The sequence below is a fragment of the Rhamphochromis longiceps genome, linkage group LG1 (assembly GCF_057381845.1).
Source record: "Rhamphochromis longiceps isolate RC_006_pf linkage group LG1, R_longiceps_female_GT1.1, whole genome shotgun sequence".
Taxonomy (NCBI): Eukaryota; Metazoa; Chordata; class Actinopteri; order Cichliformes; family Cichlidae; genus Rhamphochromis; species Rhamphochromis longiceps.
Genome location: NC_140557.1, coordinates 42,764,909 through 42,790,006, shown reverse-complemented (window position 1 = coordinate 42,790,006; position 25,098 = coordinate 42,764,909). Strand labels below are relative to the sequence as shown.

The following is a 25,098-nucleotide window of genomic DNA, read 5'->3' as shown; positions in this document are numbered from 1 at the left end:
TGGTTGATGTTATCATCCACAACAACACCTGGGCGGAGTATTTGCAGACAGTGGCCACGGTTCTTGAGTCCTTAGGTAGGTGGGGCTTATGGCCAAAACGAAGAAGTGTGTAGGCGAACAGAAGGATGTGCAGTATCTGGTACCACTTGGGAGGCAGGCTATTCTACCCGCATAAGTAGAAAACAATGGCTATCACAGCCTGCCCATGTCCCAAGACCAAAAAAGAGGTGAGATGGTCCTTGGGGCAAGCCGGTTATGACCACAGTGTGACAAAATGATGGACCCAACCACATAGTTCACACTTTTGACACTTTTATACGGTTGCTGTTCTGCTGGTCCAGGGCAACCTGCGTGAAAAGCGGCGGTGGCGCAGCAGTCGAGGATATGAGCTGAGGCTCACAGCTGGTTGACAGTGTGCTGACCTCTGGCGAAAATGAGGCCAGTCCAGATGACGTGCTTGCGTGGGGATCTTTCCCCCATGGGATCTTGGGACACCAGTGGGCGCAGTGGCGGTGACGGCCAGGAATTGATCCGAGCTGCCAGACTCTCTAACAGGTGCATCCGGCGCTCGGACTGATCCTGCAGTCATTCCACCTGGCAGGCAAAACACTGCAGCCTGCTCGCTCCGCATAGCTGCAAGCTCAGCCACCATTTGGGCCAGCACCTCCAATGGCTGGTCGTGGTTCCGCCATGCCACAATCCTGATCCTGGGTTTCAACACCAGTATGACAAAATGGACCCGACCACATAGTTCGCAATTTCAACACTTTTATTCAGTTGCTGTTTCCTCTACTCCTCGGCCGCAGCTTTTCAGCTGCCAGCCACACACACAACAACACACCTTAGGTCCCGGCACGTCTTATCCAGGGGAGGTGGGATGAGCTGATGAAGTTCTGGTGTGTGTCAGCCTTCCCTGCAGCCATGCCACAAACCATGCCCTGCCACATACAGGTTTGACCAAACTTTGCGGAGTTGACCAGCCCCTTGGCTGATCTCATCAAAAGGGTGCCCCAGATGTGGTCCAATAGATGCAACAGTGTCAGGTGCTGTTTGCGCAGGTAAAGGAGGCTCTCTGTAGGGAATCCCTGTTACCCCCTCTTAATTTTTTACCTCTTTTTTGTCCTGGAGACTGATGCTTTGAACAGAAGGCTGGGGGCTGTTTGGTCCCAGCAGGTAAGGAGGATTGACCGCCTAGTTGTGTACATCACCCGGAAACTACTGAAGTGAGAAGCCCAGTACAGCACCAAAAGGAAGCAGTACTTGACGGTCCAGTAGGTGGTCAACTCCCTCCTGGGCTGCCCTTTCAGTTCAAGGTTATTTATTTGCCATTTGTGTATAATCCAGCAGTCAAGGCACATTGGAATTCTTGTGCAGAGCTCTCTCAGCCATAGTGAGCATGTTAAAGAAAGACAAACTAAATAAGACAATACAAAATACAAAACTAATATAAATGATAAGTTATACCCCTTTTACAAGGTGGCAGCATATACACAGACGTCTGATTATATTGCAGATATTGCATATATTGCACAGTTAGGCTATGCACATTTCTGAGGTAGTGTGATAGTGTGGGGTTATTATTGCACATTGTTCAGTGAGGTTTTTCGTTTTGCCATCGGTCTGACTGTGGTGGGAAAGAAGCTATTGAAAAGTCTTGTTCTGTGAGTGATGATACTCTGCTGTGTCTTAGGTTGTATGTGCAGTTCTTGTGTCTGAGCAGAGAGTAAGCTGGATGGAGTGAGTCCCTGATAATTCCCTCTGCTCCATCTCACACTCTGTTTGGATAACACGCTGCTGCAGTGGCTCCACCGCAACGCCAACGCCAACTGCAACATGATGGTACCTTGCTTTGGAGCCTTTTAAGTTCAGAGTGGTCCAAATGCTGGGGGCGCAGGTGGTGGTGGCTGATTTCCTATACCCTTCGTGGAGATGGGTGGAGTGGGGGAGCTGTGGCTGAGATGCAGGGTAGGGACGGAGCAGCGGGTTCAAGCTGTAGTGTCAGGGGAGGCTGGTTGTCACAGCCAGCGAACATCATCTAATAGTAGTTGCCAGGGAAGAAGAGGGAAGTGGAGCGGCTCAGCTGACAGAGTGGACCTGTTAGAAAGCACCCAACTCTGTCTTTTGCACTTTTCCCTGGAAAGTGCAAAAGACAAAAGTAAACTGTTACCGTAAAGCAGCCATATCTGAATTGTCTTTTTACAATGACATTATATGTAGGCTTTAAATATATCTATCTATCTATCTACATATATATAATTTTGAGTCAACTATTGTTGTGATTCGGTGCAGGATGAAAATGGCGACTGCAGTGCTGACTGTACTAATTTCTTCAAAATTCCCTCTATTTTAGTTTGCCATTGATCACTTTCTCATGCTTGTGTGGCTAAAATGAATAAATAATATATAATCTTAAGTAATCACAATGGTTCTTTGATATCAACAAATATCAACAAACTGGGCATGGATTAAAGTATGAATTTTAGTAGCAGACTGCTTGTATTTCAGTGTCATCATCTCTAACATCATGATGCCAGCTGATGATGTTGCTTTAGTGATATAGATAACATGAAGTGGTATATGGTAAGTGGAATAGCATTTTTGCACTCTGGCTAAATACCCATTGCACTCTTTTCATTACAACCTACAGTCTCCCCTATATTCATACTATATTACAGTCTCAGAAAACACCATATCACCATATTAGCACATCATTGGAGGCAAATGGGGCAAATAGAGACACGAGAACCTGAAATTCTTTTCTTTTAATACAGTTTGTGTAAAGGCATTTTAAAAATAGGTAGCCCTATTATTATTCTTTTCAATGCAAGATTACCATATCCTAATGTAAGACTGTAAGGTTTAGCTTCTTTAAGTTTTGTGAAACCTCTCGTGTTTGAGAGGGGTTTGAGTTACTGGACTTAAACATGTCCAGTCACTTTCTTTCTGAGCTGCTTAATTAAAGCTGTTCTGTACTATTTCACCATGTTTTTTAGGAGTCTTTTTCTAAACAGTTCTAGAGTTTGCAATTTGTGTCAAAAACAGGGACTCCATGTGATTGTGGCATTTAACCCTTGGAAGCCTTTATTCTTTTCGGCTCCACAGTCGAACAGAAGACAACATTTTCGCATGTTTGCATTTAGTGAATGTGTAATTATAGCATATTGTGTCTGGCAGCCATGGCAGTAGTCGCCTGTCCACTCGCATTAACTTGACTTAATTGTGTGAATATCTGAAGAAAGACATGGCCTGATTTTGGACTGGGGATGTTGCATGCTTGTGTGTGTGTGTGTGTGTCACTACTGTTAGATTTATAAAGACACTGCAAAATATATAATTATATATAGTGTGTTCAGTGCTGCAAATATGTTTCAGTATGGAAACGGGCTCTAATCATTCATCATTTATTATATTTTTGTGTGTCTGCATTCATTTATTATTCTCTGATTTTAAATTTAAATGCGTTACATATACATACTGTATAAACAATGGTAATTTAAGATCCAACCCATAAAAGAAGAGCCAGAAAATTCAGATTTTTTGGAACTGAGATGTTTTAACCCTTAAAACAAAATCCACATTTTTTTTTTTGCTATATCATGCTGTGTATGATGTATTTTTATTCTATATTTATTCTATATTTTTTGTATCACATTTGATACATTGGGCGTTTTTGGCGACTTCTTGTTAACAACAATGTTAATTTTAGACAAAAAAGAGTTTTATCCATAACATTTTGAAATTATGGCAAGTATTGACCATGTTGAGGAGGTCTCAGAAACTCTATGTCTGTGAAGGTTCTCAGTCATCCAGGTCATCGTAGTCAAAGGAGCTTGCAAAGAAAAGCGTCTGGACTTCTTTAAGTTGCTTGAAGACGTTTCACCTCTCATCCGAGAAGCTTCTTCAGTTCTAAGGTCAAATAGTGGAGAGTCCCAGATATAAACCTAGTGGGAGTTTCCCCCCACAGAGGGACAAAAGGACCCCCTGATGATCCTCTAATCGCCTGAGCCAAGGTGGGAAACTGGGTGTGGGTCCCAATCAGCCAGAGTTTCGGGTGTGTTCATTGTGAAACCTGGCCCCACCTTATCATGCGAATTCCTGAGGTCAGATGGCCCAGGATGTGAGTGGGCGTTAAGGCGTCTGGGAAGGGATCTCAAAACTGGATTATAGATGGCAGAGAGTTGGTGTCGTAAACCCCGCCTCTGTTCAAAGATGGTCGCTCACAGTGGACATAGATGGCTTCTTTCACTCCTCTTTCAAACCATCTGTCCTCTCTGTCCAAAATGTGAACATTGGCATCCTCGAAAGAGTGACCTTTATCCTTAAGATGCAGATGGACTGCTGAGTCTTGTCCTGTGGAGGTGGCTCTTCTGTGTTGTGCCATGCGCTTGTGAAGTGGCTGTTTGGTCTCTCCAATGTAGAGGTCTGGGCATTCCTCGCTGCACTGTACAGCATACACCACATTGTTAAGTCTGTGTTTTGGCAGAACGGGTCGAGCTGGCTCTGACGGCGGCGTGGCAACCGCAGGACCAGACGAGGCAGGACCAGACGAAGGCGGAGCCGGACCAGGCGTGGATGATGAAGGCATGGAACCTGACGGCAGCGGGACGGCTGCAGGCGGTGAGGTGAATGCTGCAGGCGATGATGTAGAAGTCGCGGGGGATGAGTCAGCAGGTGACGGCTGAACAGACTTCCCCGGACCGTCAGCAGATGTGAGGATGTGCTGGCTGGGTCCTCCAGGACCCTCAGCTAACGAGGCGTGGTGCTGGGCGGGCTCCTCGGACCCTCCAGCAGACGTGGCATGAGGCTGGACGGGCTCCTCGGACCCTCCAGCAGACGTGGCATGAGGCTGGACGGGCTCCTCGGGCCCTCCAGCAGACGTGGCTTGAGGCTGGCTGGGTTCTCCCGAACCCCCAGCAGACGAAACCCGAGGCTGGCTGGGTTCTCCCGAACCCCCAGCAGACGACACTTGAGGCTGGACGCGCGACTCGGGCCCTCCAGCTGAGATAGACGGCTGAATGGGTCCCTCTGGTCCTCCAGCAGAGGACAGGGGCAGAGGGGCGGTCTCACTAGAGCTCTCAGCAGGGGATGACGGCTGAGACTGCTCAGTAAAGTCCTCTAGTGAAGCTGCTGGTGCTGGCATCTTGACCTCTAGGGGTCCAGAGTTGGCTGGTGACTGACACCCAGCCTCTGGGGAGGCCCTAGAGGGAGCAGCTGTCTCTGAGATGGCCAGCTTAAGTGAACCAGCTAAAGTTTGTATGAAGTGTGTTCCCTGCTTGTAATGAGGTTGTGAGGGTGATGATAATCAGAAATAAGCTGTTGCAGCCTGACTTCCAGAACGTAGAGAAACGCTTCTCCCTCATGCTCGAGCCACAGGTTGATTAGTTTTGGCACTGAGTCCGTTATGAGCTTTCGAAGCTCTGTGGGTGGGGTGAATGCCGCTGGATCCGTATCTGGCTGGTCCGTACTGTCACGGCGAGTGAAAAGAGCCATGTAGAAAAGGAAAAGGAGGATCCAAACGCAGTCAGTTGTGAAGGTGTAAAGGTGATTTATTGAACACAAAAGAGAGGCAAACGGCAAAACGGAGAACTAAACTATACTGGGACAACTAAACTACTGAGCACGAACCTGAACATAAAGGAAGGAAGACGATGGTACATGATGATGACGGCAGGGAACACACGGATGAAACATGGTGGATACGCAGACGGACCAGCAACTACAATGACAGAGGACACGACTTAAATACACCCAGAGAAACACAGGGGAATTGCACACAGGTGGTGGACACAGCTAGGAATAATCAACAAGACGAGACAGAGGTAAAACTGAACACACTCACATGAGACGCAGACCTTCACAATAAAACAGGAACAAGAAACCATCACACTAAGACGCAGACTCGACAGAGAGACAAACAGAAAATGACACATGAAACTAAACCCACACAAAACATGAGAGCACAAATCTTAAACCCAAATAAACAGAAACATGGAACTCTAACAATAATAATCATCGCACCCAAGACCACAACAATCATTCAAGAAATAAACTAACAATCAAAACTCAAAATACTGGTTCGAAACTGACCCAGAAACGTGACAAATTCAGCCAATTAATTTTTCATCTGCAGGGAATGTCTGGAGATGTTTTTTCATCATTCATGAGGACCTGATGTGCAGTACAAACTCCACAGCACTGGTAATGAAGTCACAGCAGATACTTTAAGTATAGTTACTTTCAGCTTACTTAGCAGAGTTAAAATGAAGCTTTTGGGTAAGTTTAATAAGGAAGATCTGTAGGCACACATCTGTCTGCTTCCCAGATGTTGGTGGCTTCACATCCCCTCCACTTTGCCACACGGCCAATCAGCCTACTCTCCATATACTTTAATCTCACTGCTCATTTGTCATTTTCTCTTGCAGAGGTTTGCAAAGAAAAAATTGGATTGTCAGGGCTCTGTGTGTGGGCAGGTGGAGATGTGGATCCAAGTGCAGGACTCTCAGACGGAAATATAACTGAAAACCACAGCTTTATTGCTGGCACCAACAAAACAGAAACCAAAACATGAAAACACTAACTGGAACACACAGGCAGGGTCTGAGGGTACGACGCGACACTGAGCACAGGAAAACACATGGCTAATATACACAGGGTGGTAATCAGCGAATGGGCAACAGGAGGGAGACACAGCTGGGAGAGATCAGGGTTAACGAGATGGGGGGGAACCAAGCTGCACACACTAACATAAGACAAAGACTTTCACAATAAAACAGGAAACATGAATTACTAAACAAGCATGCAGAAACCAAGCAAAAAACAAGGAGCAAGAGTCCACGAAAAGTTCAGGGGACTGACTGTGCACACGGCAACGGCAGCGACAGGCAAACAGTTCTGGAGGCCGACCACTTGGAAGGCAGTGGCAGCCACTGAGCAGGTCTGGAGGTCGGCCACGATGCCAGCGGTGGCGACAAACTCTTTCCGGAGGCCGTCCCCGAAGGCCATGACGCCACCTTAGAGGCCCGGAAAACGGCCGGCAGAGGCGAGGCGGAACGGGTCGAGCTGGCTCTGACGGCGGCGTGGCAACCGCAGGACCAGACGAGGCAGGACCAGACGAAGACGAAGGCGAGGCAGGACCAGACGAAGACACGGAGGCTGGACCAGGCGTGGACGAAGACACGGAGGCTGGACCAGGCGTGGACGAAGACACGGAGGCTGGACCTGACGGCAGCGGGATGGCTGCGGAACCTGACGGCAGCGATGCTGCAGGCGGTGATGCGAATGGTGATGATGTAGAAGTCGGGGGGGATGATTCAGCAGATGACGGCTGAACAGACTTCCCCGGACCGTCAGCAGATGTGAGGATGTGCTGGGCGGGCTCCTCGGACCCACCAGCTAACTTGGCTTGAAGCTGGACGGGCGGCTCGGGCCCTCCAGCAGACGCGACAGGAGGCTGAACGGGCCCCTCGGGTGCTCCAGCAGACACGACAGGAGGCTGGACGGGCTCCTCGGGCCCTCCAGCAGACGCGGCATGAGGCTGGGCAGGCGACTCGGGCCTCCAGCTGATGAGGCAGGACGCCGGCTGGGTTCACCCGAACCCCCAGCAGACGAAACTTGAGGCTGGCTGGGTTCTCCCGAACCCCAAGCAGACGAAACTTGAGGCTGGACGGGCTCCTCAGGCCCTCCAGCTGACGACACTTGAGGCTGGACGGGCTCCTCGGGCCCTCCAGCTAGAGCAGATGCAGGACCAGAGGCAATTGGGACCCCTGGTTGAGGGTGAAGATGAGTGGCTGACTTAGCAGATGACAACGCTAATGTTTCCTCCACTAACTAAGCTACTGACTGGGTCATGGACTGTAACAAAGCTTGCAGAAAATCCGATTGTGGTAGCAACTGAGCTATAGATAGCGGGGGTGAAGACTGAGCTATGGGTGACTGAACGTGAGACGAAAGTGGTGGGGGTGGAGTTGGTGACTGGGCTACAGGCCGGGTGGCTAACTGAGCTGAAGGTGGCTGCTGATCAGAAAACTGAGCTGAAGGTGGCTGCTGATCAGCTAACTGAGCTGAAGGTGTGGAAATGAAAACTGCACCAGTCCGTACTACAGGAGAGAATGGAAGTGTGGTTGGATGATGATGGTGAGGGTTGCATTTCTTCTTTAAAGGTGGATCGAACGACTTGGCAATGAACCTTGGCAAAACATACTGCTGACGTCGAGAGCACCAAGTGGCGAGGGCCTCCAGGAGAGCAGCAGAATCCTCCTTCCCTGGGCCGCCCATGCCAAACAGTTCAAAACAAAAACTGGCCCTCAGAGCTGTTACCAGTGTTGGTCAAGTTACTTGAAAAAAGTAATCAGTAATTAATTACTGATTACTTCCCCAAAAAGTAATCCCATTACTTTACTGATTACTTATTTTCAAAAGTAATTAATTACTTAGTTACTTAGTTACTTTTTAAAAACACGATTTACAACCTGAAGAGGTGATAAAGCGATAGATCTTTCAGCCCAATTCTACTTTTTCTGCATAATCCATCATACAAAATGTAATCAAATGGAAAAATCTCTTTTTTTAACTTGTTTTATTAGTTTTAATCTTTTAACTTTATGCATCAAGCAAAAAATTTAATTATATGCAACATTCTCTGAGTCGAATAAATTAGTTTAACATTTAAACCTATTTTCTGCACATTCCAGCACATAAAATAAAATATTTTTTGTGTTTACACTCAGTCTTTCAAATAGATGCAAGTAAAACACAGCAGAAAATAAATAAAGTCAAAGACTCAGCGGTCCTGTTGCTCTATTTTCACCTGTAAAGCAGGAGTGGGGTAGGCGGAGGTTTACCCTGGTGCAGGTGTGCCGCGGTCAGTTGAAGAATCCGCGAGTTTCTCTGTGAGTTTCCCATTACGTCGTAGCTACTCGGTGCTTGTTGGAAGTTTAGGGGTTTTTTCGCTGTAAAAAGAAGTTTTCTTCCCACGCACGATGGACGCTAATGTTTTTGTCACTTTTTATGGAATCAAACTCAAAGTAAGGTCAGTACTTCCACGGTTTAAACGCTGCACGCTCATACTCTCTCCCACTCTCGATATGTGATCCATTGTTGATCTGCAGACAGCTGTTGTCACTAACGGCGCACTCGCTTACGTCACTGTCATGAGACATTCTCGCAAAAAATCACGGTTTTAGTAACGCAGTAACGCAGCGTTCCTACGGGAAAGTAACGGTAATCTAATTACCGTTTTTGCAATAGTAATCCCTTACTTTACTCGTTACTCGGAAAAAGTAATCAGATTACAGTAACGCGTTACAAGTAACTTGTGTCTCTGCGTGTTGTCATGCCGTTAACATACACACCCTCTCCGTGCTGTGTGTTTCCTCTTTGCTCCTGGTTTAAATTGAACTTGTTAGTCTCATAGTCTCTAGCCTCTTAGCTCTCTGTTTCCAAGTTTAGTTTCCTAGTTTCCAGTTATTATGTTCGGTTCTCTGTATTTTGGCATCGGAGTTTTCCCAGCATTAAAAGCTGCACTTTGAGTTTAAACATCTGTTTCTGAGTCCTGTGATTAGGTCCTCACTTCTGCCTGCCACACAGCACACACCATGACAATATTAGTGGAAACTGATGGAGTGATGAATCGAAATTTGAATTTCACTAGTTAAAATCATTGTCAGCATGTATGGAGAAGGTCATGAAAGACCTTCTCCATACATGAGAGTCCTTCTCCTTCTTTATGGTTGGTTTACACAGCTTGTGTATGTTTGTGTATGCATGTGCAGCTGTATATATCCACACGCGCAAGCGTGTGTGTGTGGGTGGGTGAATTGTGTTGCTTACATTGTTGAGATATACATTGCTGTGCTTGAGAGTCACCATCTACCGGAACCAAATTCCTTGTATGTGTCTGTGCATATACATAGCCAATAAACGTGATTCTGATTCTGAGAGATACAATCACCAATCACCCTACAATAGTGACTGTGTACACCTCTCTAAAACACAGTAGAGGCTCTGTCCTGGTTTGAGGCTGTGTTTGAACCTGTGGTGTTCTTGTCAAAGTTGATGGAATTGCATTAAAGTACCATAAGATTTTGATCCACCATGTAATACAATCTGGAAAGCATTCCAAATACACTACCAGTGCATTAAAAGCATACCATACACAATGCAACACTATCAGTCATGATCTCAACCCCAGACCTCAGCATTACTTAAGTTCTCTCTCTCTCTCTGTGTGTGTGTGTGTGTGTGTGTGTGTGTGTGTGTATTCTGTTGATTGTGGTGTAACACACTGTTGAACAGATGCATATTCAACAAACTTGACATTCCCGCCAAACTGACCCCTAGAGTGAGTCTTTCCCCTAACCCTCCCCCACCTTTCTCCCGCCAATATCCATAAGCTCAGTGCACACATACACCCACATACTGTGTGTGTTACATGTCCAGCACTCATCCCATGCCCCTTCTTCTTTGGGCCACAGACTGGCCTTGTGTCAGGCACACTGGCAGACCAGTATATGTGTGTTGGGATGGTAAGGCAGGTGCCTCTTTTCTTTCAGAGACAGTTGTACTCATCCAGATATACTCCAGAATGGACAGTTACCCTCAACACAATATAGCGACCCATCGATCCTACAGCCAGTGGCTGGCTGCCATGTTATGCTGTTGAAGCATGTCTATATATATATAGAGATGTATCTATCTATCTCTATATCTATATACACACACACACACACTTCAGATGGCTTGTGAACCATTATCAATCACATTCAGACCAGCTGGAAACAGTCTTCGGGGTTTTTAAAACAATGGTTGAAGTGTGCTGTGATGGTTTAGCTCATGTTTACACAATTAATTGCCATGTATAAATCAGGTATTTTTGGTTGTTTATTTTTGTTTCTGTAAAAGTATAACTGCAGCAAGTAGTTTTAGTTTTGGTCATTAATAGGGCAGCTCCCAGACACGTTGGGTATTTTTTGTATGTGATGTGTTGGTGGTCCTTCTAAGCTTGTTCACCATCAAATCAAGTGTTCATCCTTTGTTCATCACGGTTGCAGTGTTGGGGAGTAACGGAATACATGTACCGCCGTTGTGTATTTAAAATACAAAATAGAGTAACTGTATTCCTTTACAGTTACCGTTTAAAAAGGTGGTATTGTCACGGTTAGCGGAGCGGACTCAGGCGCAGACCACAAGTTCCTTCAAACCAAAAGTGAATTTATTTACAGTGTTCTCCACAGTGAAATAGATATACACAACGGTGTCTGGGGAAAAGGGGCCGTGGTTCCAGGGTCCGGGAGTGAAAGGGGCAGGAGTCCAGGGAGGGGAGATTTCCATACAGCTCTCGCAAGCACACACAGCTCCTCTTCTTTCCTCTACTACTCTTGCTCAGTCACAGTACACAAGGAAACGGGTCCGGGGGGAATCTATACACAGACAGAGAAACAGTTAGTCTCCAGGTTCAGACGTACTCACGAACAAAACTTTGCAGAGGGCAGGACGACTGACGCTGATGGCTCAACGATCCAGCGACGAGTAGAGCAGGTTCACCATCTTAAGTAGGACTAATTCTAGTAATCAGCCACAGGTGTGCTGATCATCCCCAGGTGCGTGGGCCACGGGCGGAGCGCATTCTGAGCTCCGCCCCGGCAGGAGAAAGAGAGAGTGGGAGAGAACGAGAGAGAAAGAGAGAGCAGAGGCGAGAGAGGAGGATAAACAAAACAAAACATAGCGCCTGACTAATGTCAGCAGGCGAGGTGCGGGGACCATGACAGGTATTTAGAATACAGTTGCTTTGTTGAAATAAATAGATTACACAGCGGTATTTTCCTGTTTCATATTGTGGCGGGTCAGGCCTGTTTGGGTTTTGTTTGACAGCTGTGTTCTGTTGTTCCAGGTGGCAGCGTTGCGGTTGCCATGGTGACGCTCTCTCTCTGCGACTGTGCGTTTCCTGGGTGAGAGAGCGCCCTTTTGTTGTTGTTGTTGTTGTGCTAAGCTAATAGGCTGAATGCTACAGGCATAGCCCTAAACAATGTAGCCTTATGGGCAGTGTAGTCCGTGCTGCAGGGAGAATGGACTGCCATACCCGTTATGTGTCTGTGAGCGAGGAGGGAGAAAAAGGAGAGTGGAAAAGTACGAGTTGTCATCGAGCAGAAATGGGAGCTGGAAGCATGTAAATATAATAATAACCACTGCAAGAAGAGAGCCTGACGAGCCCAGTTGTAAGTAAGCTATTAAGACTCGACTGCAAACTGTGTTCCTGTTTTCCTCCGAAACAATAAGTTCCGTTGCAGCAGTCTTTCAACGCCTCTCTCTAGCAAAGTTGACCCTGACAACAAAGTAAAGCTAGTTTTCGGCTACAAGCCCGACACGGAGCCCGACGTTTTAGCCAGAGGTCCCTTTACTACGCGGACCTTCAGTAATAGTAATAAATCACGCAACAATTTTACATTCATGTAGTTGTAAAGAGCATGATAATATATTAAGTAATCCAAAGTATTCAGAATACGTTACTCTCCTTGAGTAACGTAACGGAATATGTTATAAAATACATTTTGGGGCATGTATTCTGTAATTGAATACATTTTAAAAGTAACCTTCCCAACACTGCACGGTGGCCCCATTCCCCCTCCACCACTGTGTCTAGTGACTATTGCAAAACATCCCTGTCCACCGGTTCCCCACATGTCAGGCATGTGTCCAGCCTGTGGTCAGTGCTGCAGAACAATAATGGATCCATGAAGAAAAGTAAGAGGACATATTTCCCCCCATTTTTCCCTTGTCTTCTCACACCACCCTCTTTCCACACTGACCTCATTGCATACACTTGATCAGTTTTCTTTTGTGTTTGTGTTTGAAGCGTGCCCATCACAAAGTGGTAACCACTCCTCACCAGGAGACCTCTGTCTTTTGGTACAGCTGACCTCCTTCTCAACTCATTAGTAACATCTACACACACGCATACGCAGATGCTTTCTGTTACATACTGAATTTCACAGCTGCAGCATTTAAAGAAAATTCGTTCTACAAGCTTTAATGTTTGGAGGGAAAATAATCGTTAAGCACATTTAAATATAACAATGTTTTTGTTTTTGTCTTTTTAACTCACTTGGTAAGGCACTGGCTTTTATATAACACTTTTCTAGTCTTATTGACGACTCAAAGCATTGTAGGCTTTATACTACAAGCCACATGTAACCATACATTCATACAGCATTTTATACTATATTTTAAGAAATTCATCAATCTGACATCCATGGCCGATTAATTAGCCATTATTCTAATAGACATGCGTTTGGATGTGAGAGAGGAAATCCATGTAAGCAAAGCAAAACCATACACATGCCACACAAAAAGCTCCAGATTTGAATTAAGAATCTTCTTTCTTTGAGGAAATAGAACTAAGCAATCAATTTTCCACTCAATAGTTGTTTTAAGTGTTAACAATGGAATCCTTTTAGAATAGTTTTATCTATAAATCTAATACAGACAATCCAAACTATTGTGAGATTATTATATCATATATATTTCGCTTTTATACTTGGCTCTCTCTTCACCATGACGGACTGGTACAGCATCTGCAGCACTGCAGCCGCAGCACCAATCCGTTTGTCGATCTCCTGCTCCCTTCTCCCGTCGCTCGTGAACAAGACCACGAGATACTTAAATTCTTCCAAATATTCAAATTCATTTCAATTCAATTTCATTTATATAGCACCAAATGACAACAACAGTTGCTTCGGTGTGTTTTATATTGTAATGTAAAGACCCTACAATAATACAGAGAAAACAGAAAACCCCAGCAATCATATGACCCCCTATGAGCAAGCAATTTGGCCACAGTGAAAAGGAAACTTCAGGAAGAAACCTTAAGCAGAACCAGGCTCAGGGAGGGGCAGCAGTCTGCCAAGATAGGTTAGTGGTGAGGGGAGGAAGACAGGATAAAGACATGCTGTGGAAGGGAGCCAGAGATTAATAATAACTCAAAATGTATTGATGAGAGGTAGCTGAGCTGAAGGTGGCTGCTGGGCAGCTAACTGAGTCGAAGGCAGCTGGGCAGCTAGCTGAGCCAAAGGCAGCTGGGCAGGCGATAAGCAGTTCATCTTGTCGTTTGCAATACTAAACGCAACCCCCGAGTAAACAGTACCACAGTTCAAAGCAGTCATATTGTCCTTCTCACTCACCACAGCCGACAGTTCAGAAGTCCCACCGTCCGGCTGTGGGGTGACATGCCGGCGGCGCGAACGTCGCTTCCTCCCCGCAGACGGCACCGACGGGCTGGGCAAAACCACATCCGGTCGGGCAGTGAGGCAATAGTAGCCTGGAAAAGGTGTGGAGTACACTGGAGAAAGGCCTGCATGGTCGGGGGAAGCAATTCCAATAGCCATGGAAGACCGCAAAAGAGCCATTGTAGCCAGCTCTCAACTGCGCGGCGAAGCTACTCTGGAGGGTTTTCCAGCCATAGACCGAGGAGAATCTCCACACTGTAAATTATGTTGTCTCGGAGCTCCTCAGATGGTTTCTGTGCTGCTGGGTCCATGGTGGCTGGTTCGTACTGTCACGGTCAGCCGGGCAAACCGTGTGGATTATTAACGGACCCAAGATGCGGCACAACTGAGGTGAGGAACCTACACTGGGAAAAACTAAGAATAAAGCTAACCAGAAACCTTGAGACACAAACGGAGATGCAGGGAAACATAGAGAATGATGCACCGAGTGAACATAGAATGACGGACGGAGAGACGCAGATGAACCAGCAATGAAGACGAGGTAACACACACTATAAATACACACACCAGGAATCAAGGGATGGGAAACAGGAGGGGAACGCACCTGGGAGACATCACAGCTGACGAGGCAGGGGAATGTAAACAGAACGCACTGACATCACACAGGGACCTTCAAAGTAAAACAGGAACACATACATGCAAAGACACAGACTAAGAAACATGAACTAAACACAGAGACCTTACTACACTGGGGCGACCGTGGCTCAGGGGGTTGGGAAGCGTATCTGTAACCTGAAGGTCGCCGGTTCGATCCCCGGGCTCTCTGTCCTGGTCGTTGTGTCCTTGGGCAAGACACTTTACCCTACCGCCTACTGGTGTTGGCCAGAGGGGCCGATGGCGCGATATGGCAGCCTCGCTTCTGTCAGTCTGCCCCAGGGCAGCTGTGGCTACAACCGTAGCTTGCCTCCACCAGTGTGTGAATGCGAGAATGAATGAATAGTGGTATTGTAAAGCGCTTTGGGTGCCTTGAAAAGCGCTATATAAATCCAATCCATTATTATTATTACACAAAAGGAATACACTGGCAGGGATGACACCAAACAGAGGGAACACAACTAAACCCTGGGAAACCAACACACAACAGTCATAATACATAAAACTATCAAAAGTAAAAGTACACCAACCAAAAACACTGGGTCACTGACCCAGGACCATGACACATTCAGGTAAGGAAATTCCAGAAAGTTGATTCTGTTCATCTGGATGTAACGTTTTCAGCTGGAAAAATATTTCATCACTTATCCATTTCACTTCTTCAGTCTTGAAACTGACCTCACAGCCAGATTTTTAAAATACTCTTGGAACCACAAATACCTGCAATCTGACAGTGAAGCACTCTATTATGGTACTACAGGGTGGGCCATTTATATGGATACACCGTAATAACATGGGAATGGTTGGTGATACTAAAGTCCTGTTTGTGGCACATTAGTATATGTGAGGGGGCAAACTCCTCAAGATGGGTGGTGACCATGGTGGCTATTTAGAAGTCGGCCATCTTGGATACAACTTTTGTTTTTTCAATAGGAAGAGGGCCATGTGACACATCAAACTTATTGGTAATGTCACAAGAAAAACAATGGTGTTCTTGGTTTCAATGTAACTTTATTCTTTCATGACTTATTTACAAGTTTCTGACCACTTATAAAATGTGTTCAATGTGCTGCCCATTGTGTTGGATTGTCAATGCAACCCTCTTCACCCACTCTTCACACACTGATAGCAACACCGCAGGAGAAATGCCAGCACAGGCATCCAGTATCCGTAGTTTCAGGTGCTGCACATCTCGTATCTTCACACCATAGACAATTGCCTGCAGATGACCCCAAAGATAAAAGTCTAAGGGGGTCAGATCGGGAGACTTTGGGGGCCATTCAACTGGCCCACGACGACCAATCCACTTTCCAGGAAACTGTTCATCTAGGAATGCTCGGACCTGGCACCCATAATGTGGTGGTGCACCATCTTGCTGGAAAAACTCAGGGAACGTGCCAGCTTCAGTGCATAAAGAGGGAAACACATCATCCTGTAGCAATTTCAAATATCCAGTGGCCTTGAGGTTTCCATTGATGAAGAATGGACCCACTATCGTTGTACCCCATATACCACACCAAACCATCACTTTTGTTGTTCCAACAGTCTTGGAGGGACAAATGCGTCCTCCTTTTCCCCGAATTTGAAGGATGGGTCGGGTGTGTCCTTCGTGGCCCACCATATCCCAGAATTCATAGCGCGGCCCAGCCAAACTCCAGTTTCCAACAATGGCGGCCGCTACTAAGTTTTAAAAGTACTCATACTAATCTTTCTGGGTCACAAAATAAACTTTTAACATATTTTCAGGCAAGAAAGTAGTTGTGTAAACATCAAATATCTGCTCGGTTTATCAAGATATCGCATATTTGCAAAACTGCTTCGACGTTTTCGGAGGCGTCTGCTACCCACCAGCTCGATAGCTAGCCAGGAGCTCGAGGGTTACTGATGCGGCCGAGAACGGTACAACTCCCGGCACATCATTTTCAGATCACCGCGGACTTTCGCTGCTCGGGTTAAATGTAATATATAAGTCACTTAGACAACCTAAAAATGTTATTGTTGGGCTTTTTTCAGTGTTTTGTTTGTTCGTGAGTAAATCGGTTTGGCTGAGATTAAAGTTATTAGATTAGATTAGATAAAATAAAACTTTATTAATCCATCGGGTGGGTTCCTCCTTGGTTTTTACACAGCTGACTAAACATCAAACAGAAAACTGATTAAACAGAAGTATGAGACAGTCGAGAATTTACGCCAGTGTCCTGTTATATTTTAGATAGCAAGGAGCAGACGGCTGAGTTTATTAAACTCCACCGAGACAGCGGTGACGCTAATCAGAAGGCTAGACCGTCCAATTTCACGGCCGTTTACTTCCGGCCTACCCGACCTTCTGAGGACCCGGCCCACGTAGACCGCGAAGGCCGGGTCCTCAGGAGGATGCAGCCCATGAATTTGGACATAGCCATATTGTACAAATGGCAGGAATAAGTCCTACATATTTGTTTAACATGTGTATTCAGGACTCCTTTCAGTGTTACTGGAGGTCAAGGTAATGCCTAGAAAAATATGTGTTAAAAAAATAAAAACAAATGATTTTCAATTTCTTTGTGATGTATTGTACTTTTTTAGCAATAATTTAGCTCATTTTTACATATATATAAGTGCAATTTGGGATATTATTGTGAAATGAAATAAATAATGAAATAAAAGATATGATTGGGCAGAATTGGATGGCAAAAAACCATCCAAGATGGCGCCACAGTAGGCAGCCTGTTTCCTCAGCTCCCAGCTTTTTCCTTTCCTTTCTGTTTTTTCTTGTGCTTTAAGCTTTTTTTACTCGACACTCTTGGTCGTGTTTTATTTGTTGTGCAACGGGACATGGACCCACAAATTTTCGTAAGAGTAGTAGTATGTCTTCTACTCTTTTTGGGACTTTTTACCCCCACTTCTGGAGAATCTGTAAGCCAAGCCATTGTTTACAGTAGGGAGCAGCTGCTAGCACTGGGCAACAGGAAAGTACTCCCGGAGGAGCGACCCAAGCTTCCGAAGGAATTACGACGTTGGAGGAGGGGACGCAGGGCTGGAGTGAAGTACCAGGAAAGGAGACGGTACAAACCAAGCATTCCATCCATTCTCATGGGTAATGTAAGATCTTTACCCAACAAGATGGAAGAGCTAATTGCGCTAACCAGACTGCAGTGGGAGTACAAGCAGAGCAGCCTCCTCCTGTTCACTGAGACATGGCTCACGGACCACACACTGGACTCTGTCATAACTCTGGATGGCTTTCAACTGGTTAGAGCGGACAGGGATGCAATGGAGAGTGGTAAGAGGAGAGGTGGGGGACTAGCAATGTATGTCAATGAGAGATTGAGAGATGTAACAATGAGAGATCAGAATCAGAATCAGAATCAGAATACTTTATTGATCCCTGGGGGAAATTATTTTTTGTTACAGTGCTCCATTTTAAACCAACATTAAGACAAGACAGACAATACACTAACTAAGAATAGTACAATATATACATATATATACATACATACATACATAAGTCACTCATAAATAAATAGTTGGAAAAGAAACATGTGTAGTTGTAGCAGCAAACAGTGTGTTAAGTGGATGCGTTGTACAGGGAGCCACAGGCAGGAATGATTTCCTGTGTCGTTCAGTGGTGCTTTTCGGTAATCTCAGTCTCTCACTGAACGTGCTCCTGTGACTGACCAGCATGTCATGGAGTGGGTGGGAGGTGTTATCCAACATTGTCTTTATCTTGGACAGCATCCGCCTCTCCGACACCACCTTGAGGGAGTCCAGCTCCATCCCCACAACATTGCTGGCCTTACGGATTAGTTTATTAAGTCTGTTGGCATCTGCGACCCTCAGCCTGCTCCCCCAGCATGCAACAGCATAGAGGATCGCACTGGCCACAACAGACTCATAGAAAATCCTGAGCATTTTCTGGCAGATGTTGAAGGACCTCAGTCGCCTCAAAAAATAGAGACGACTCTGGCCCTTCCTGTAAAGTGCTGTGGTGTTTTTAGCCCAGTCCAGTTTATTGTCAATGTGTACTCCAAGGTATTTATAGTCCTCCACAATGTCAACACTGACCCCCTGGATTGAAACGGGGGTCAAGTGTTTCCTGGTCTTCCTGAAGTCCACGATCAGTTCCTTGGTCTTTGCCACGTTGAGCTGCAGATGATTCTGCTCACACCACGTGACAAAGGAGTCGACCACAGCCCGGTACTCTGTCTCATCATCCCTGCTGATGCATCCAACCACCGCAGAGTCATCAGAAAACTTCTGAAGATGGCATGTCTCTGTGCAGTGTAACCCAGGGCACATCACTGTGAAGGAACAGAGCTGTACCAAAGACATTGAACTGTTGGCAGTTAGCGTCCGGCCATACCACCTGGCCAGGGAATTTTCACACGTTATTGTGCTGACTGTTTACATCCCACCCTCGGCCGACGCTACAGCAGCCTGTGAGTACATTCACTCCACTGTCTCAGCTACAGATGGCACATCCGCAGTCCCTCATTATTATTTCTGGGGACTTCAATCATGCCTCACTATCTGTCACTCTCCCAAACTTATCCCAGTACGTTGACTGCCATACAAGGGACAGCAAAACCCTGGATCTGTTGTTTGCCAACACAAAGCAGGCTTACAGTGCATCACCCCTCCCCCCGCTTGGCCACTCAGACCACAACCTGGTCCTTCTCCACCCCACCTACACTCCTATGGTGAACAGGAACTCCCCCACGAAGAAGGTAATAAAGGTGTGGTCTGAGGAATGCACTGAGGCCTTAAGAGACTGTTTTGAATGCACAGACTGGCAGGAACTCTGCAAGCCTCATGGTGAGGACATCGACGCCCTCATTCACTGCATCGCGGACTACATTCATTTCTGTGTTGAGAACACTGTGCCTACCAAGAAGATACAGTGTTTCTCAAACAATAAACCGTGGGTCACCCCAGAACTGAAGGCCCTGCTGAACAAGAAGAAGAGTGCTTTCTGGTCGGGAGACAAGGAGGAACTTAAGAAAGTCCAAAAGGATCTTAAATACAAGATCCAAGAAGGCAAGGAGTGCTTCAGGAGGAAGATGGAAAACCAACTCCAACAGAAAAATGTCAGAGACGTCTGGAGGAACATGAATCTCTGGACACTTCCAGGACAATGGAGGAGCCACAGTGTCTGCTGGCCGGGGGTGGGCTAACGACTTGAATCTGTTTTTTAACAGATTTGACAATGGCCCACTGATCACCTCTCCCACCCCCCAGGTTCCATTAACCCCCCCTCCATTTGCCGCCCCCCCCCCTCCGGGTGCAATGCCATTGTCACCTGAGCTCTCCTCTCACCACAACCCTGCTTCACCCCTATCCACACATCTATCCACAACAAAGCGAGCCCCACCCCCCACTCCAGCCCAGCCTCACATCTACTTCACAGCTGATCAGGTGAGAAATCAGCTCAAGAGGACGAAGGCAAGGAAGGCAGCAGGTCCGGATGGAATCTGCTCCAGACTGCTCAGGGACTGTGCAGACCAGCTCTGTCAGGTGGCCCTGTACATCTTCAACCTGAGCCTGAGCCTGGAGAGGGTTCCTGAACTGTGGAAGACTTCCTGTGTGGTTCCGGTGCCAAAAATCGCACACCCCAGGGAGCCCAACCACTTCAGGCCTGTTGCCTTGACTTCTCATCTGATGAAGACCATGGAAAGGCTCATCATCATGCAGCAGACTGTGACAGCACTGAGCAGCTCCTTCAGTGGGAGACTGCGGCACCCACGGTGTGGGACGGAGAGATTTCGCAGGTCTTTCCTCCCCACTGCTGTCAGACTCCATAATAAAGACTTTAACTGATCAAGCACACACATCCATACATGTGCAATAATACCAAGTGCAATAATCCTTTCTGTCATCGTTGTATTTTTACTCAGTTGTATATAGTATTTGTATTTGTATTCTATTTTTTATCTTATTGTATATTTATTTTATTTTATTCTACTGTATATAGTATTTTATTTTATTCTATTCTGTACAGTTGTGTACTGTATTTATTCTTATTGTATTCTAATTTTTGCCTCATAACTTTTGCACTGTCCACTTCCTGCTGTGACAAAACAAATTTCCCACGTGTGGGACTAATAAAGGTTATCTTATCTTATCTTATCCTGCACCACCTTCAGCCACTGGTGGGCTCAGTGTTGGACCCCTGCAGTTCGCCTACCGTTCTGGAATTGGGGTGGATGACGCTGTCATCTACCTGGTACACCAATCCCTCTCTCACCTAGAGCAGGCGGGGAGCACTGTGAGGATAATTTTTTTGACTTCTCCAGTGCTTTCAACACCATCCAACCGGCACTACTGAGAGGGAAGCTGGAGGGAGCCGAAGTAGGCAAACAGCTGACTGCATGGACCATCGACTACCTTACCAACAGACCACAGTATGTGAGGCTCCATGACTGTGTGTCCGAGGTGGTAATCTGCAGCACGGGGGCACCACAGGGCACGGTTCTCTCACCTTTCCTGTTCAGCCTTTACACTTCAGACTTCTGTTATAATTCAGATGATTGCCATCTACAGAAGTTCTCTGATGATACAGCCATCATTGGATGCGTATCAGACGGGAATGAGTGGGGGTCATCAGTGACTTTGTTGGCTGGTGTGAGACCAACGTACTCCAAATCAACGCTGGCAAGACAAAGGAGATGATCATAGACCTCAGGAGGAAGTCGATGATCACCTCAACAATAAACTGGACTGGACTACAAATACAGATGTCCTGTATAAGAAGGGCCATAGTCGACTCCACCTGCTGAGCAGACTGAGGTCCTTCGCAGTCTGCAGGACTCTGATAAGGACATTCTATGACACTGTGGTAGCATCTGCCCTTTTCTATGCAGTGGCCTGCTGGGGGAGGGGATGCGCGGACAGGGACAGGAGCAGGATTGACAAACTGGTGCGGAGGTCTGGCTCCGTGCTGGGATGTCCCCTGGAGTCTGTGGAGGTGGTTGGTGAGGGGAGGATGTTAGTAAAGCTGACATCCATCATGAACAACCCACATCACCCACTGCATGAGTCTGTGAGTGGGCTGAGCAGCTCCTTTAGTCAGAGACTGAAACATCCTCGCTGCAGGAAGGAGCGCTTTCGTAGATCATTCATCCCAACAGCAGTTAGACTCTATAACTCCTCAATCACGATGTCATAAGTCACTGGACACTGTGAACATCCACGGTCACCACTTCATGCATAATGGACCTTCCATGACCTTCCAAGCTATATAGTTTATGTCTTCCATATTTCCAACCATATCCATAATCACATACTGTGTATGCTACCATTGTATATAGTGTATTATCTTACTTTTTTTCATTGATTGTACTTAATTGTATTTTTGTATTTCCTTCATATAGCTGTACCTGAGCTGAGGTGACGCAAAAATTTCCCCGTTGTGGGATCAATAAAGTCTTATCTCTTATCTTAATTGTTTTATTTTAGGCTAAAAAGGTTTAATTAATGGTACATTTAATCAATCATTTATTGATGTATCAGGCGATTCATTATGGCACTCATGGGCCTCTGTAGAATTCCATCGGTTTCTCTTTTTGGTAGTACCCAATTCTGCTTTGGAGAAAGCCCTTTCACAAGGTACTCAGGATACAGTGGTGCACAAATATCCCACAGCAAGTCTGTATAAGCTTCAATATATGCACCTCTGTCTAAATGATACCCATTTACGAAGTTTATAACTCATGCTTAGCACACAACAAAGACTTTACCTTGAAATAAACCCCCCCAGAAGCCTAAATATATATATGTATGTATCTATCACTGATCCCCTCCTGGACCCCATGTCGTTTACCCACAGAGCCAAAAGGTCAGTAGGCAATGCGGTTAACATGGCACTGCACTTCATCCTCCACCATCTGTACTCTGCAGGAAGTTATACCAGGCTGAGGCTCTGCTGCAGGACAGCTGAATGTGCTGCTTTTACCTGTGGGTGGATTACTGACTTCATGTCTGACAGGAGGCAACATGTGAGACGGGCAGCCATGTCTTGGTCTTTCAATGCATCAGCACAGGTTCCCCTCAGGCCGATATACAGTACTTTCTCCTCTGCTCTTCTTCCTGTGCACAAACAGTTGCACGTCCAATCATTAGTCAGTCAAACTCTTTAAGATTGCAGATGACACCACCCTCATTAGACGCATCTGAGGTGGAGATGAGTCTGCCTATGGGAAAGAGATTCAAATCCTGGTGACCTGGTGCAGTGACAACAACTTGGAGTGTAATGCAGCCTAAACAGTGGAGATGATAGTGGACTTCAGGTTGAAACCAGCCCCCATGACCATTGGAGACTATACACTGCCAACAAACTGAGATGGGAGAGAAAGATTGGTGTCCACCCTTCACATCATAAACACAAACTGTTTGTGACACTCAAATCTGGCAGGAGGCTGCGGTCCATCAGAACCAACCCTTCATGGCACAAGAACAGTCTCTTTCTGTAAGGCTGTCAGGCTACTTAACAACGCTCCCTAAACCCACTCGCTGCTCAGTTAATGTGTTTAAGTAACACGCTTGCTTACCCATGCTACAATGACTTTGCACTCTGGACTCAGTACAAGAATCCAGTAAAAGATATTTATGTGGAAAAGCTCTTTACTGATGATGCAAAGGAAACTTGTATGTTTCACCAGTCTGGCAGAATTGCACTTATTCAGCATAGCTGAATAGTTGAATTGACAATTCAGTATTTCTGGTGTGAAGATGACCAGCAAAGTATTTAATTTGGCTTGCAGTAAATCTCCACTTTGGTCTACTGAAAAATACAACACTCTATCCTCAGATTTCTTTTGTTGCCTCACCTGTTTTTTGATGATGCTAGAGGCCACTGTCAAACCCTTGTCAAAAATGTCCCATAAGTGTTAAGTTAGACTGTGTGCAAAGTGAGTGGGAGGGAGTTGTGTAGTAATCACTTTGAATCCAGTCTCTTTAAAACTGAATTTTTCTTAAGATATAACTTTTACTCTGCCTGTATGTGCAGAAGAAGAATGATACTTCACATAACTTTAATGTCTATTAAATATGCACAGTTTGATTGATGACTAATGAATTTGCATTAATTGGCACCCTTTTGGTACAAAGGGATACCAATAATTTTGAATGTTGTCAGTGAAAACAGTATAACCATATCTTTAATAGAGATGGCACGATACCACTTTTTTATGTCCGATACCGATACCGATATCATAAATTTGGATATCTGCCGATACCGATATGAATCCGATATAGTGTTTTTTAATCAACAAAACTGTTTTTTAAAATATCTTGCTGCATTTTGCAAGTCTGCAAGTTCATACTCAAGTTTAAAACAACAACTACACTAAAGCTATTCTGTTATACCTGTATACAAAAAAAATATTTCATAGTTCAGCAATACTGATCAATCTAATAAACTTAAACCTACACCATCCTCCCTATTCTGGTATTTTAAAGAGTACTTAGTGTAAATATTAAGCAACCTAACTAACAGGGTTCCAACTCCCAGCAACAACATAAATAAATAAAAAATAGAGAACCACCCCTCACACTCCACCTCATGATGCTTAATCGACGTAATCAACTTTAATTTGATGCAGTGTGAAAAAAAATGCACAGAAATCAATTATTTTTCAAGAAATATTAAATAGATTCAACATCTTTCTTCAACAAAATTGCAGACTGCACAGATGGTACCTTCCCAAAGTAAAAAGTACTATAGCTTACTAGGGTATATATATTAGACTTAATAGTCACTATATACAGTAATTGACTTCTATTCATTTTACATCAAATTAAAACTTTGGGTGTCAGATAATTATTTATTAAAAGCTCGACATTTTAAATGAGAATAAGAAAGAAAAGTCTGTCTTTGTGCCCCCTTTTCCCTGTTCATGCCCTATCGGCCCCCCTGGCTAAACTTTGCTAGATCCGCCCCTGCACAGTTACAGCCGTCAGCTGCGTAGAAAAAGATCCTGGTGTAGAAAGAAATATTAAATAAATTCTAACAACAGCTTATCAAGCTTAAACGTTCTGCTGTTGTTCAGCCGCTGGTCTCCTCTTTGCAAAGTGGGCCAAAAACAAACAAGAGAGACGGAGTCGCGACAGAAAAGCCGATCAGCTGATCAGTTTCACGATTGAAGTAGCAGCCGGAGAGCGAGAGGCAGTCGCTTGTTAAGCTTAACGTGGGAATGCTTTACAAACATTCAGAGATGGACTTACACACTTGCTTTACTTCTCTCGGGAT

At 45.5% G+C, this 25,098-nt stretch overlaps 1 protein-coding gene across 1 annotated transcript; it reads left to right on the top strand.

The window, feature by feature from the left end:
* Positions 1-18,926: 18,926 nt before the first annotated feature.
* LOC146679275 (uncharacterized) lies at positions 18,927-20,707 on the top strand. The gene has a single exon (XM_085412994.1). The coding sequence runs from the start codon at positions 19,325-19,327 to the stop codon at positions 20,024-20,026; it is 702 nt and encodes a 233-aa protein (XP_085269120.1). The 5' UTR covers positions 18,927-19,324; the 3' UTR covers positions 20,027-20,707.
* Positions 20,708-25,098: the final 4,391 nt, after the last annotated feature.